We start from the raw sequence: 12,334 nt of genomic DNA, 5'->3' as shown, positions 1-12,334 counted from the left end.
CAGGAAAAGACCGGTCCACATATAGTCTAGGGAGCTGTTTCCTATTGCAGATGAACAAGCGTCAGATGCAGGTGTCTTTAGTCATCTTTAGATGCTGACCAGAATTATATTAAAAAAAATCATAGTAACTTGGTATGCAAAACTAATCTATGGAAATGGCATAAAGCATAAGAATTTTCAGCCATTGTACTTTGTACTAATGCGCATGCAGTCTGTTATGATGGAAATAAATGCTAACCTAGAACCATATGAGCCATTTCTTTGAAACTCTCATATATCACCAAATTAAGATCAATTAAATGTGACATTTAACAGTGTTTCCTGTTGGTTATTTTTATTATGACATGCTGTGAATTCTGTTGAAGAAAAGCATACATAAGCTAAATATTTGTTATTACTTACTATTTGACAAAGTCAGTATCTCTCAGTAGCCTTGTTTGTCCTGTTCCTTATCATTTATACAAATGTTCCTCTGTCTGAAATACAGAAATCTACTGCCACTTTTCTTTCTTTCCCCACTCTTCTAGGGAGTATTAAAATACTAATTTCTTGCTGACATTTACTGTGCAAACCAAGAAGATGGTACACTGTCAATACTGAGCTAAACTGAGTAAAGTAAGAAATAGTATTTTACCTTGGTGAGCCAACCTTTCACAGTAGGTTTAGCATCATTATGAGGAACACCAACAGGACTAGTCACTTGCACTCTCAGGATACTCTGTAGGACATGAATCCATTCCTCCAGGATGTTGGGAGAGTCTGCTGTCAGGAAGTAGGTTCTCTTTTCTGTCATGAGCTGGAAGGAAAAGGAGGGAGTAAGTATAAATCTGCACACCTACAAATCTTTTCCTCAGCTGCTGAGTTTCATTATCCCATACAGATTTTTTTTGGTGGTTCAGGAGGGATTATTTTTGGGTAAGAAAAAAGGTGCTAACCCTCAAAGCCTAAGTGAAAGAACTGAACTCGGATGAATCAAATTCTCATGAGCTCTCTTGTTGTTTCTGTTGGATATCGTGGCTTTGTCTCCCCTCTCATCCTTTCTTGTTTCTCAGTGCTGCTGCTACTTTTTCATTTTAAAACATAAATGGGTTTTTTTGCTGCCTTCACTTGTATTGCATTCTGCCTTCAATAGCTTGTGACTCTTTGAGAGGAAAGATGCTACGAATTTAATAGTATTAAGCCTTAGCAACTTCAGTTCCATAAGGGCAGAAGGTAGCTCACAGGTCAGGCCATGTGCCTTTCAGTCAGACTATGAAAGAAACTTTAATGCCGCCTTTATAATGAAGTCCTCTAACAATAATGACTTAAAACTGAACCCAGTGATGGGCTAACTTCTAATCCTTTGGAAGTCGAATTCTAATAGGGATCCAACACTGCAGATGTTTCTTCAGATCCTCACGACATGTAAAGTCAGGCTGGAGATCTTGTGAGAGGACTCTTTCAGAAAGAGGAGATCCTAGGTACTGTCTGGTTTTAATTGTTATAAGAACCATTTTTCCCCACAGATTTCAAGCTCTCAGTCCTAACTGCAAAAAAGGAAAGTGCTGTGGTGTAAAACAAAACAAAAATAAAGGAGAATTTATTTCAGTTTCAAAAAGCTGTCTTTGGGTTACAATTTAGCTCTTTCCCCATTATTTATTAAACTGCCTGGCTTGTGCCAGGAAACACAGGGGACAGATAAAGTTAGCTCATATCAATTGAGACATACGGTACCATTCAGCCTGAAATAAGTGCTCTCTCACCCAGCCACCGAGCATGAGGTTACCTGCAGGATGAAAAAGCAATGCTTACCTGGAATGTTTGGGACCCTTCACCTCTGACAATTTGGCACGAGGAATTCAGCTCCATCTGCCCTTGTGGTTTGCGGATAACGTCACTCTGAGGAAAGAAAAGCAAACAACTTCTTCAGTAGGAAAAAAAACTCAGATGGGTCTCAGGGTACTTAAACACAGCATAATATGCATGTGCAGGTTGGAGTCTGCATTCATGAGCTGGAAAGGACAGCTGAAGGTTGCCAGGTTGAATATGAGACAGTGTGATCACATTGCAATGATGAAGCAAAAGTCTCCTCAGTAGTGGCAGACTATATAACAAGGGTGATGGTGACAAATGCTGTCTTATGAAGTTCAGATTGCACATTAGGAAAAAAAACCAAAACACCAAACCCTTTCTCACTGGGAAGGCAATACAACACCAAATGGGTACCCTGATAGTAGTTGAATTTCCACCTTTGGAAGTTTTCAAGATTCAGCTAGACAAAGCCATGGGTGGTTTGATCTACAGCTGGTGACAGTCCCTCTTCAATGTGTCAGTTGGACTAGCGTCTTCCAGAAGTCCCTTCCAACCAACAGTCTAAGTTCTGCATATTTATGACATTATTTTTAGAGAGATATATGTATGTATATAATATATATATGTATAATTTGCTTGTGAATTCTGATGGATAAACCTAGTATCAGAAATAAAGATGCATTGTGCCCTAAGGTGTATTTTAGTCTTGTCAGAATATGACAACTGAAAAAATAAAGAAGTTGAAAATAAATCTTCTCAATATTCCTGACTTGTAAGCAAAGATGTGTACATACACAGAAATACTGTGTAATTATGCAGGTATGGAGGAAATTGCTGTCTCCAGAAGAAAAAAAATATGGAAGGTCAATATCCCTAAATATAATTCTCTGTAATGTAGCAAAGTACAGCAGAATAATGAAAGCCAACAATAAATGTATTTTATTGTATATACAAAATTTGAGTGCATACTGCTAGAATTTTTAAAAGAATGTAACTTCATTTGAAACAGTTGTGAGCTATAAAAAGTATTTGGAAAGGTCTGAATGCACAAACATATTCTCTCAATATTGTTTCATTGATCAGTGTAAGACAGCATTTTGTATGAAAGCTTGTTTTCAATTTTACCCTAGTTTTCTAATACTTCCATGTCAATGTGGGAGGGTGAAAAATGAAAGAATCCAGCTTTCTTCCCCCTGAAAGTTGTAGTTTTCCTCAGAGCCCTGTATTCTGACTGATGGGTACATATCTGCACCCTCCTGGTATTGTAATTTATTTTTCCTTTATTTTCATTTTAAACATGACCAAAGCTGGGCCATGGTATGCCTTCTGCTTTTCATCATCTGTACGAAGTTAACCAATAGGTGTCAAGCTTCTGACCTTGTGAACAACCTTTCATCTCCTGGAAACTGTCACCACAAGGAGCTTCCCTGCCTAAGCAAAGACCCACGGTTGAACCTGTGGGTCAGACAAAGCTCTTTGGCAGGACATTTTGGGGAAGCTTGCCCATGGCTTCCCACTCTGCCAGTGGTATCAGCCTGGAACCGGTTCTGCAGACAGCCTTCCCCTGTGCCTCCACACAGGAGTAAGTGTATCCCAGTGACTCACCGGAGACTTGTAGTACATGATTTGTCTGTTTCTTAGAACAAACCATCGTCTCTTCCACATCTTCACCTGGCTGCCCATTTTCAGCAAGTAACCTGATTTCTCCATGGGTTCCTGGAGGGTAAAGAGCAAGAGGGAGAGGTTACCTTGCACCTCTCAAAATACAAATGAAAGAGTGCTGAAGTCAAGCTCAGATATTTGCTGCTTCTCCATCTTTTTCCACTTCACTCTGCCAGATGGGAGTAGCAGCCATCCAAGGTCAGTGCTCTCTGCTCAACTTGGAGAGAGTCCTAGACTATCTGTGTAGCTGCAAATACCACATTGTGTTGTTTTAGTAAAGAAGGCATTTGAAGATCATTTCACTGATTGTTTGATGCACTGAAAACTTATTTGTCTTCCTACCATAGCAGTGATTTCCAAATAAAAGTGAAGGCTGGCTCTAAGCCATGATTAGACTCCTGTTCCTTTGTCTGCTTGATCTCTTACATTCAAGAGTACAGAATTTAATGCTGCCCATGTTTGAGTTTTTTTTCTAGGCCAAAATATTCTATCCTTTCTCCTTCCTTCCTTCCTCTGAATTTCCAAACTTGTTTTGTCACAGCAGTGTAAGGCCATCTTTAAAGTAGAATATAACTACAGGAAACCAGTACAGGTTATCAGGAAAGAACAGAGCTTGATGCTTATACTTTTATCTAACCACGTAACAGAAGTTGCACCTCCTTCTGAAGCATCAGATAGTGTCTTTTGATACAAACCAGCTGGACCAACAGCCCAGTCTGTTAGAGCATCACTTTGCAGGGGATAACTCAATATATTGTAGTTATGCTTTTTCTCTTTCAAGGCCAAGAGTCTGTTTGTATCCCTTCACAACTGTGAGGTAGCAGGACTTACAGTGCAGATTCCACCATCAGTGGAATAGGAAGATGTTCGCTGTAGCTTATGTTCTGGCTCTGAGTAGTCACCATCCAAGGAGTAGGCATCAGGAGGGATGGCATAGTCACTCTCAGAGCTCAGTGAGGACATAGATACACCTGTTCAAAATAAAGGAAAGAATGAGAATCATGGCTAGACAGAAGCATGCACTGAATACTGCACACTCTGAAAAAGTTTTTAAGTTCACCATTAAGACTTTTTTGTTCAAGAAGAATAAATCAGATCAGACTTTGGAAACTCAAACCCACTAACTAAACTTCTGAGACCTGTTTTGGTGTTTTTTCCCCTAGGAAGACAAGTAGTGAGAGTGAGTTTTGGATACTGACAGTGAAATAAATTTGTTGCTGAATAAACAGAGATTAAAAAATAATAATAAAAAAAAAGTCAACAGACTTGTTATCTAAAGGACAGACATGCTGTTTTCAGCTTGGAAACATCCATTATAAAGCCTCAAGCCCCTCTCATTCAAACTAAAGAAAAGACTCCCTTACCAGCAATGGGGCTTTGCTTTCTGTGAATCTTCCACCACTGGTCCACAGCAATGCACAGACACATCAGCCAATGCACCACAATAGAAGTTAAGGCTACATGAAATGGAATTCTATTTTGTTGACTAGCAATTGTAATGAAAATTCCACTCAAGGATCCAGTTCAACCTTCCCAGCAGTCAGGAAAAGTTGTCCTAGCCAGGACCCAAATTACCTGATGCCTCTCAAAAATAGGAAAGATTTGCTTACTGGTCAAGAAGTTATCAGCCAGTGACAGAGACAAAAAACATTTTCTTTAATGTGTCAGTACTAGCTTGCTTACAAGGAAAAGTCACAGAAAAGGTATGGATGGCTCCACTGGATACGTGATGAATTTGGGACATCAATCCTTCCCACAGTCTTAGCTTAGCAATTGCCTGGATGGAAATTTACCAGAGGTAAAAACCCATCTAAGATGACAGGTTTCTATTGAGTAGCTGTTGATGTCTGCACACATTCTGGGAGAACTCCTTATTAGTATCACCAAGGCTCAGCATTTGCCTGTCACTGATGATGCTGTTCAGGACATCTTGCCTCACCCATGAGGACAGAGTTCAAGCTGCTCAGTAGCAATACTCCCACTTTACCTCTCTTCACTGCACGAGGGCTGCCTGGCATGCTAGCTTTCCTGTTCTCGGATCCAGCAGTAGAAGTCCTGAAGCTAGCATGGGAGCCACAGTCATCATCAGAGCCTGAAGATTCATCTAAGAAAGGCACGTTGCTGATCTGTGTGGCTTTCTGGAAAACAGACCTGTATGGTCAGCGTGTGAGGGAGGAGTTTCCCCAGTACAATCCCTACTCAATAAGGAGACATAGCAATCAGTGGAGGCCCTTCATTTTCATACTGCCTTGCCCACCCGCTACTGTCCCAGGGCTCCTCATTTCCTCCCTTTGTAGTCTGAGAAATTCCAAGCTGGACTCTCTAGACTGATCTGTTTGGGTCTCCTCTGTTTACACCCTCCTACTGTTCCACAAGCCCTGTGCTTCCCCATAAGCTCTCAAGAGCCCTCTTCCATTTCATTCTCTAAGCTACATCCACTGTCACCCTCTAGGTTTCTACAGCCTCATAGTGCACACTGCAGCTTCCTGGACCAAAACTTGCTGCAATATTCTGTATTCCTAAATACATTTATCATCTGCTACTCCTTCTGCATTCTTTTGGTGTCAAATACTTCCCGGCATTCTCTAATTTTCTTTCCTTCACTGCACAGCTTCATTCCGTTCTCTCTCAAATTACTGGCAGCCCTGGACCATGCTTTGCGTAAGAGGAAAAGTAAGGTAAATCCTTACCCCCTTCAGCGTAGTGTAGACTGGCACTGTGACATTTCTGTAGATGAGACAGGTAAATGGCCCAGAAGTTGAACGTGAGAAATTGGAAACTGGGAAAATTCAGAGGGAGAGCAAGAGAGCAAATAATACAAACTGGTGAAGAGGAGGAGGTTTTAATGGAGAGGTATATGTATGCGTGTAAGAACCTATGTAGCCTCTTGGAACATCAAATAATGGTGGACTGCCATCCTGGACAGTTTGGCCTGAGAAAGGCCAGGGGATGTGTTATTAATTACATACAACTCCCAGAGACACCTGCAATGCTCCCTCCATTTAGCCTGTAAGACTTCTTCCCACCCTGTGCTCCCTATGGTACAATGGCAATCCAGTGCACCATGTCCAAACACGTAAAAGCCATAACAGGGGAAGGTGATGGTAAAAGCAGGTCACAGACACGCAGAGGTAGAACAGTGTCAGTGAGAGTGATGAAGGAGATAATGGAGTCCCTGCAGAAGTAACCGAATGTAGGGGCTCAAACAGCCCAGCACCAACCATCCTTGAGATCAGATGTATCCTCCTCCCTTCCTTTCTTTATCATGGCTATCTGCAAAATCAAATTTCCTTTGAAAACAGGCAAGGCAATGAAGAAATGTGAACAGCCAGAAGCTCAGGTCCCACACTGTCACTGTAAACTCCCTCTAAGGATGGATCTTATTTAGAACTTACAGCAGCTGGAAGTATCATTCACCATGGCCACTTCAGACAACCTCATGCCAGACTTGGCCACAGCATAGATTCGACTCTCCTGGAACAATAATACCATTAACAGCAATGGTCAGTCAAAAACATGATTCCTGCAAAATGAAACGCTCTTGTGTCACAGAATCACATCACAGTCACACCTTTGGGCAGGAAGGAGGGGCCCTCTAAGAAAGATTGCTCTATTCCACCAGATGTTGGGTGAATGACCATTAGTGGAAATGTGCATCTTTGTGCAATTCCCTGAATCACAACAGACTTGGTTTGTAAATGCTACAGAGATGATATCCACAGACTGGAACACATACATGCAATTATCAATAAATGACTATATCACAGCTTGGAAAAAACGTTTTTTTCCACTTTATGAACAATGCATTAAAATGAATCAAGAACAGCCCTAAACCAGGAAAATGTATTGAGTCACCACCTGCAAAGGATTCCCATTCTCTGATAAGGGAATGAAAGAAATGCCTGGAATGATCTCAGTAAGCCTGTATCTCAGTTATAACAACATATGAATCTTTCAGTTCAAAGGACCTCCAAGTGGTTCACAAATTGATAAAAATTCCAAGGGGAGAACCCAAACCTGTAACTAAATGCAGTGTTATGACTAAGACATCAACCAGTCTAAAATGGATAAAAATCAAAGCTAGGAATCCTCTCGCTGCTTCTTAAAGCATACAACCAATCACTATCAGATAACACGCATAATACATATACATGAAAATACCTAAGACTACAAAGTCAAGTACACCAAAAAAAGAAATTACAGAATGAGTATTTTCTGTATGTATATGCATTGTGATTTAGTCTAACAAAATATCACGTGCATTTTTTTCCCAGACACTTCCTATTCAAGGCACATAACGGACATGTCTTACCGATTAAGCTGCTATTTAATATTCTATTGATGCTTTAGTGTTTGATATTGTTAAATTTGCCCTTCTTGGATACACTTACTTGACTCTGGTCTGAAGACAAAATAATGGATTTTTCCTGTGGTGTTCCTGACTATAGTACTGCAATGCTTCATAAACATTAATTAAAAATTTTACAAATACCTAGGAGGGACATGATGGGTGCTATTGCTATTTTCCAGAAGAGGAACTCAGACATAGGTTCTGAAGTATCCAATATCTTTGGAGTACCCATTTCAAGATGTCCAAGACCTAACTTTTTGAGAATTTAGCATCATATAACATTGTTTGTAATGAAAACAACTGAATACAGTTGCAGCAAAGAAGTGCTCAGTGCTTCTCTAATCAAATCTACTTGCCACACTCAAGTTAGACATTCAGAAGGTGTGTGTGGAGCTGATGATCACCTGTGAAAAATTTAGCTTAAGGGATGAGAAGAACCTTACATGGGAACTCTAGAACAGAGAAAGGAATAGTAGTCAATCTGAGACATAATTCCCTTCTTCCAAGTGAGTACACTGTTCAAGACACCTTTCTGACTTCTGCAGCAAGTAATCAGACATCTTGGAAACTGCAGTTTTTTACGACACTATCCAGCTTCATTCCCAGCACAGTTCCATATTATGGACTGAATAAAAAGAGATTCCTTTAGAAAAACAGTTGTGATTATACTGGGGTTTAAAGTGGTAGCATAAAGGACACAGCCAAAGATCACAAATAATGTTAAGTTTTCATAGAAAAAAAAACAAAACTTATAAAACATGAGGATTAATGAGTGCTTGATTTTGCACCTTCAATAAACCACTTGTTTGCCTATACCTTTAAAAAAGCAAATTGAAAATAATGGCATTATCTCTTTTGATACTACATTGATTTCCACCAAGTTTATCAGTTAGATTGACACATTAGCAAACAATCCAACCATCTGAACTAACAAGTAACTGAAAGTGACAATAACAGACTTCTCTCTCATGCGAAGTAAGCAATAGGACATGTATATTCACTTTACCAATGGTTTTCACATAAGTTTCCTGATAGCGGAAGTATACCATGAGATAGGAATGCTGACATCTAATCCATGTATCTATTCTAGTATTCACAGCTTTTTCTGACCCTGAAACTATCTGGTCTGGCCCATTCACTTGCATTTATGACTCACTTTTCTATCTTAAACACATGACAACAGAACTAAGGATTAACTTTTGATGACCCATAAGGGTAAACCACAATGCAGCACCTCTTGACTTTCATTTTTATTCCTATGTTTCTTGAGTACTATTTTCTTCCATGGATTTTTTTTTCCTTATAAAGAGAAAAGAACAAAAAAATTGTCAGTGGAACCAGCATGCCCCATGATCTAGAACTATCAGACTAGGTGGTTCAGAAACGTGACTGATGTCCACAGGAAACAATTGCTTGAGACCAAGAGCTGTTGTAGCCTAACTACTGGGCGCTACTCAAAGATAAGCAGCACTTCTCAGACTGTTGTCCTTGCATTTCTTACCCACGATGGGAATCTGTGCAGCGGTGGTGTGGGAGGTTTACTTCCTGGGTCAAGCACGCCAGCCTCAGAACTCACAGCTTCTCTTTGCCCTGCAGATAAGTGGTTGATTTCCTCACATGCTCCAGCTTCTTCCCTCACTGGGCCACATTCTGTCTCCATCTTCTCCAGTACCCCATCATCATCAATGTCTGTCTCCTTCACTTGCCCATGGCAGACTGGAGAGTCTGTTATGGGCTGGAAGGTGCTAGCCTCTAAGCTCATTACACGATGGAAAGAATTAGCCCCTGGCTGTGGTTGGCTGTAATGTCTCTTGGCTAGTTGGATACTGTCTCTTGGCATATTGGGAGTTCGTATTTTTGGAAAGGTCATACTACTGCCAAGGCCGCGTTCCCTCCCTGGACAGAAGGAATGTGATGTAACAGCTGATGTTGACACAACCAGGGGTGGCTCAGCAGTTTGGAGATGGCCCTCAAGCATGCTTATTATTTCTCCTGAGGAAGAGGAGTCCAGCCGGTGGGAGCGGAACCTGGCACTCAGATCATCAGAGAAGCGAGTGCCATCCAAAGCCACTTGTTGCAAGGTGCTCACAGCGCTATGGTTTCCTTCCAAAGACGACTGGAAAGTCAAAGCTTCAAGGATTCTTGTGGCCTCAGCTGGAGGGTCCAGTGATGTGGGATCAGAGCACGCTAATCTGTGTTCAGAACTTACAGCTGGGAATACATCTTTCTCTGTTGAGAGATTCCAGCTTGATGGGTCAGACATGAGCTTCAGCGTGCTCTGGGAAAGCAGAGATTTATCCTCTCCATCCTCAGTAAAGGTGTCATTGGCAAGGACTATGTTTGCTGTAGAAAGGACACCTTTGGTAGGTCCTGTCTGACACACCTGTCTGAAACCAGGTGCAAGGAGCACAGATTTCTGGTCTATCTTCTCAGCAAAAGAGGCCTGTGATGCTCTGGGCTTCCGAGAATTACAGCTCCAGAGAGATTCAAAGGGAGGAATGCTGGTCATATCTACAATGGAGGAGAACATATGGTTAGGGTATTCAAATACTTTACTGTCTAAAATGTTACTTGCTAGTGTAAGTTGCTCACGTCAGTTGTATTTCAATAGCACCTTGGCCTGGTTAGGACTATACAGAATGGAAAAGAGATGGCTGGGCACAGCTATAACAGAAGTGCTATATATTTATAATTGGGAATAGTACAGAAAAGATGAATAGGTAATTATTAATCGCTGTTTCTTACAAAAGTGGAATTAAGGGGTGCCTAATGAAATTATCAGGCAGTGCGTTTGAAATTTACAGAAGGAAGGGTTGTTTTTTTTTCAAACAAAAAAGGTAATAGAATGCTGCAGTGTCCAAAAGATAGGCCAGAAAAAGTAATTTCAGTGGTACGAATAACAGTTTAGACATAAGTTCTGGTCTAGGAGCTTCCTAAAACACTGACAGCAGAAGCTAGAAGGGTACATGGAGAAAAGGACAGCTCTACTTGCAATATTTTCTATGCTCTTTCCTGAAACATCCACAGCCAACCAGGAGACAGGATACTGGCCTAGGCAAGCTTTCAGTCTAACTCAGTATAGCAGTTTTTACTCTTATCTATCCACGATTACATCTCTTCTCTTAAAACAGCCACGAGAAGGAAGTGCACCTATCCACACAATACTTTGTCAAAAACCACCTAAGTGGCCAGAACACTGCTTAGTGTGGCTTTTGACTTCAATGGACCTACAGTGATTTAAGCCATCAAATAAGCTGGTATGGTTCCTCCCATTCCTAGGGGCTAGATGAGGCTTCCGGCATATGTATGGAGACCTTCTTAACCATCACACCAATCAATGAGGTTACTCTCTTTTCAAGAATTTCCCTAGAGCTTTTTGCTATCTTTTTGTGCTATATGACGGTAGCAGTGCTTTTTGTCATCAAGTTTTTATAACAGTTACTTACATGTTTTTGCTGTAAAAACTTCCTTTTCTTTGTCCATTTTTCCTCTGCCCCTTCAATTGCTATATTAGAAGATGATATAAAAGATAGATCCTAGATTGCCTCCATTGTTCTTTGTCTATTTAGTACCTATACTTTATAACTCTTCTACTTTCTTCCTTTCCATAATTACTAGATCTAAAGACTACCTCAGTCCTGCAGGTTCTGCTGAACAGCAGCTTTAGGGTATGAGAAAGTATGGATAAAACTTGGAGTGGCAGAGGATGTTACTGCACTTTATGATTTTGATTGACCTTGGTATTTATATATTGCCTGACTGAAAAGAACCAAGTCATAAGATGCTTTGGAAATTGCATAAATACGGGTGAGTGTGACCCTGCACAGCTATTGCTGAAAATGCTGCATGAACATCAAACTCTACATGCATTGCTTAACCACTAATGGTATTTACAAGGAAGTAGAAACAAACTGAAGACACAAAGTAACAGAGGGAAGGGCAAACAGCAGAATAAATCACTGTTGATTGTGGAGAGGATGAAACCTGCTCTTGGAAACACAGCTGAGAAAAAGACAACCATGAGAGCCTGGCCTTGGCACTCGAGTCACAAGGAACTGAATGCTAACAAAGCTATTCCTAACACATAACACTAGCACATGCAAATCCTGGCACACATTTTCCCCTGCTCCTGAGGAGGGGACTGAAAAGAGGCCATTAATTTTAAATATTATTGGTATTTTTGCAGCTTCCTAGATTTGACAGGAGATGAAGCAGAAGAAGCTGTTACTATTAGCATAGCAAGCAAGAAGAGATTTGTCTCTCTGCAGAGGCCTCTGAATTCAGCCTGGCACAGTAGGGGACTAGCGAGGGGACTAGTGGGGGATAAGAGGAGATGACAGAGCTGTTTACTGCCCAGAGAGTTGGGATCCAGGGAACACTTAATACCAGATTATTAACGCAGCTTACCAGCCATTCTCTTCTTGTAAACAGCCAGAGCCAGAGGGGATGAGAAAAATGCAGTCATAAAGTATTTAGCTAGAAACGTGGTGGGATTTAGAAGGAATTTTGCCCTATTCCCTTGCTGTGGAG

The 12,334-nt window shown here is 40.9% G+C and overlaps 1 protein-coding gene across 1 annotated transcript in view; it reads right to left on the bottom strand.

Moving 5' to 3' along the window:
- PLEKHH1 (pleckstrin homology domain containing, family H (with MyTH4 domain) member 1) overlaps positions 1-12,334 on the bottom strand; it is a 45,913-nt gene that overhangs the window by 18,766 nt on the left and 14,813 nt on the right. Inside the window, exons 6-13 of the mRNA XM_009320968.1 lie at positions 9,306-10,315; positions 6,849-6,927; positions 6,144-6,232; positions 5,441-5,591; positions 4,285-4,424; positions 3,397-3,507; positions 1,792-1,878; positions 635-796 (exon numbers count right to left, since the gene is read on the bottom strand). Coding sequence (XP_009319243.1) covers positions 635-796; positions 1,792-1,878; positions 3,397-3,507; positions 4,285-4,424; positions 5,441-5,591; positions 6,144-6,232; positions 6,849-6,927; positions 9,306-10,315 — 1,829 coding nt within the window. The remainder of the gene's footprint in view (positions 1-634; positions 797-1,791; positions 1,879-3,396; positions 3,508-4,284; positions 4,425-5,440; positions 5,592-6,143; positions 6,233-6,848; positions 6,928-9,305; positions 10,316-12,334) is intronic.

This window comes from Pygoscelis adeliae, unplaced genomic scaffold (genome assembly GCF_000699105.1).
Source record: "Pygoscelis adeliae isolate BGI_AS28 unplaced genomic scaffold, ASM69910v1 Scaffold3, whole genome shotgun sequence".
Lineage (NCBI taxonomy): Eukaryota > Metazoa > Chordata > Aves > Sphenisciformes > Spheniscidae > Pygoscelis > Pygoscelis adeliae.
This window is presented reverse-complemented; position numbering and strand designations above follow the sequence as displayed.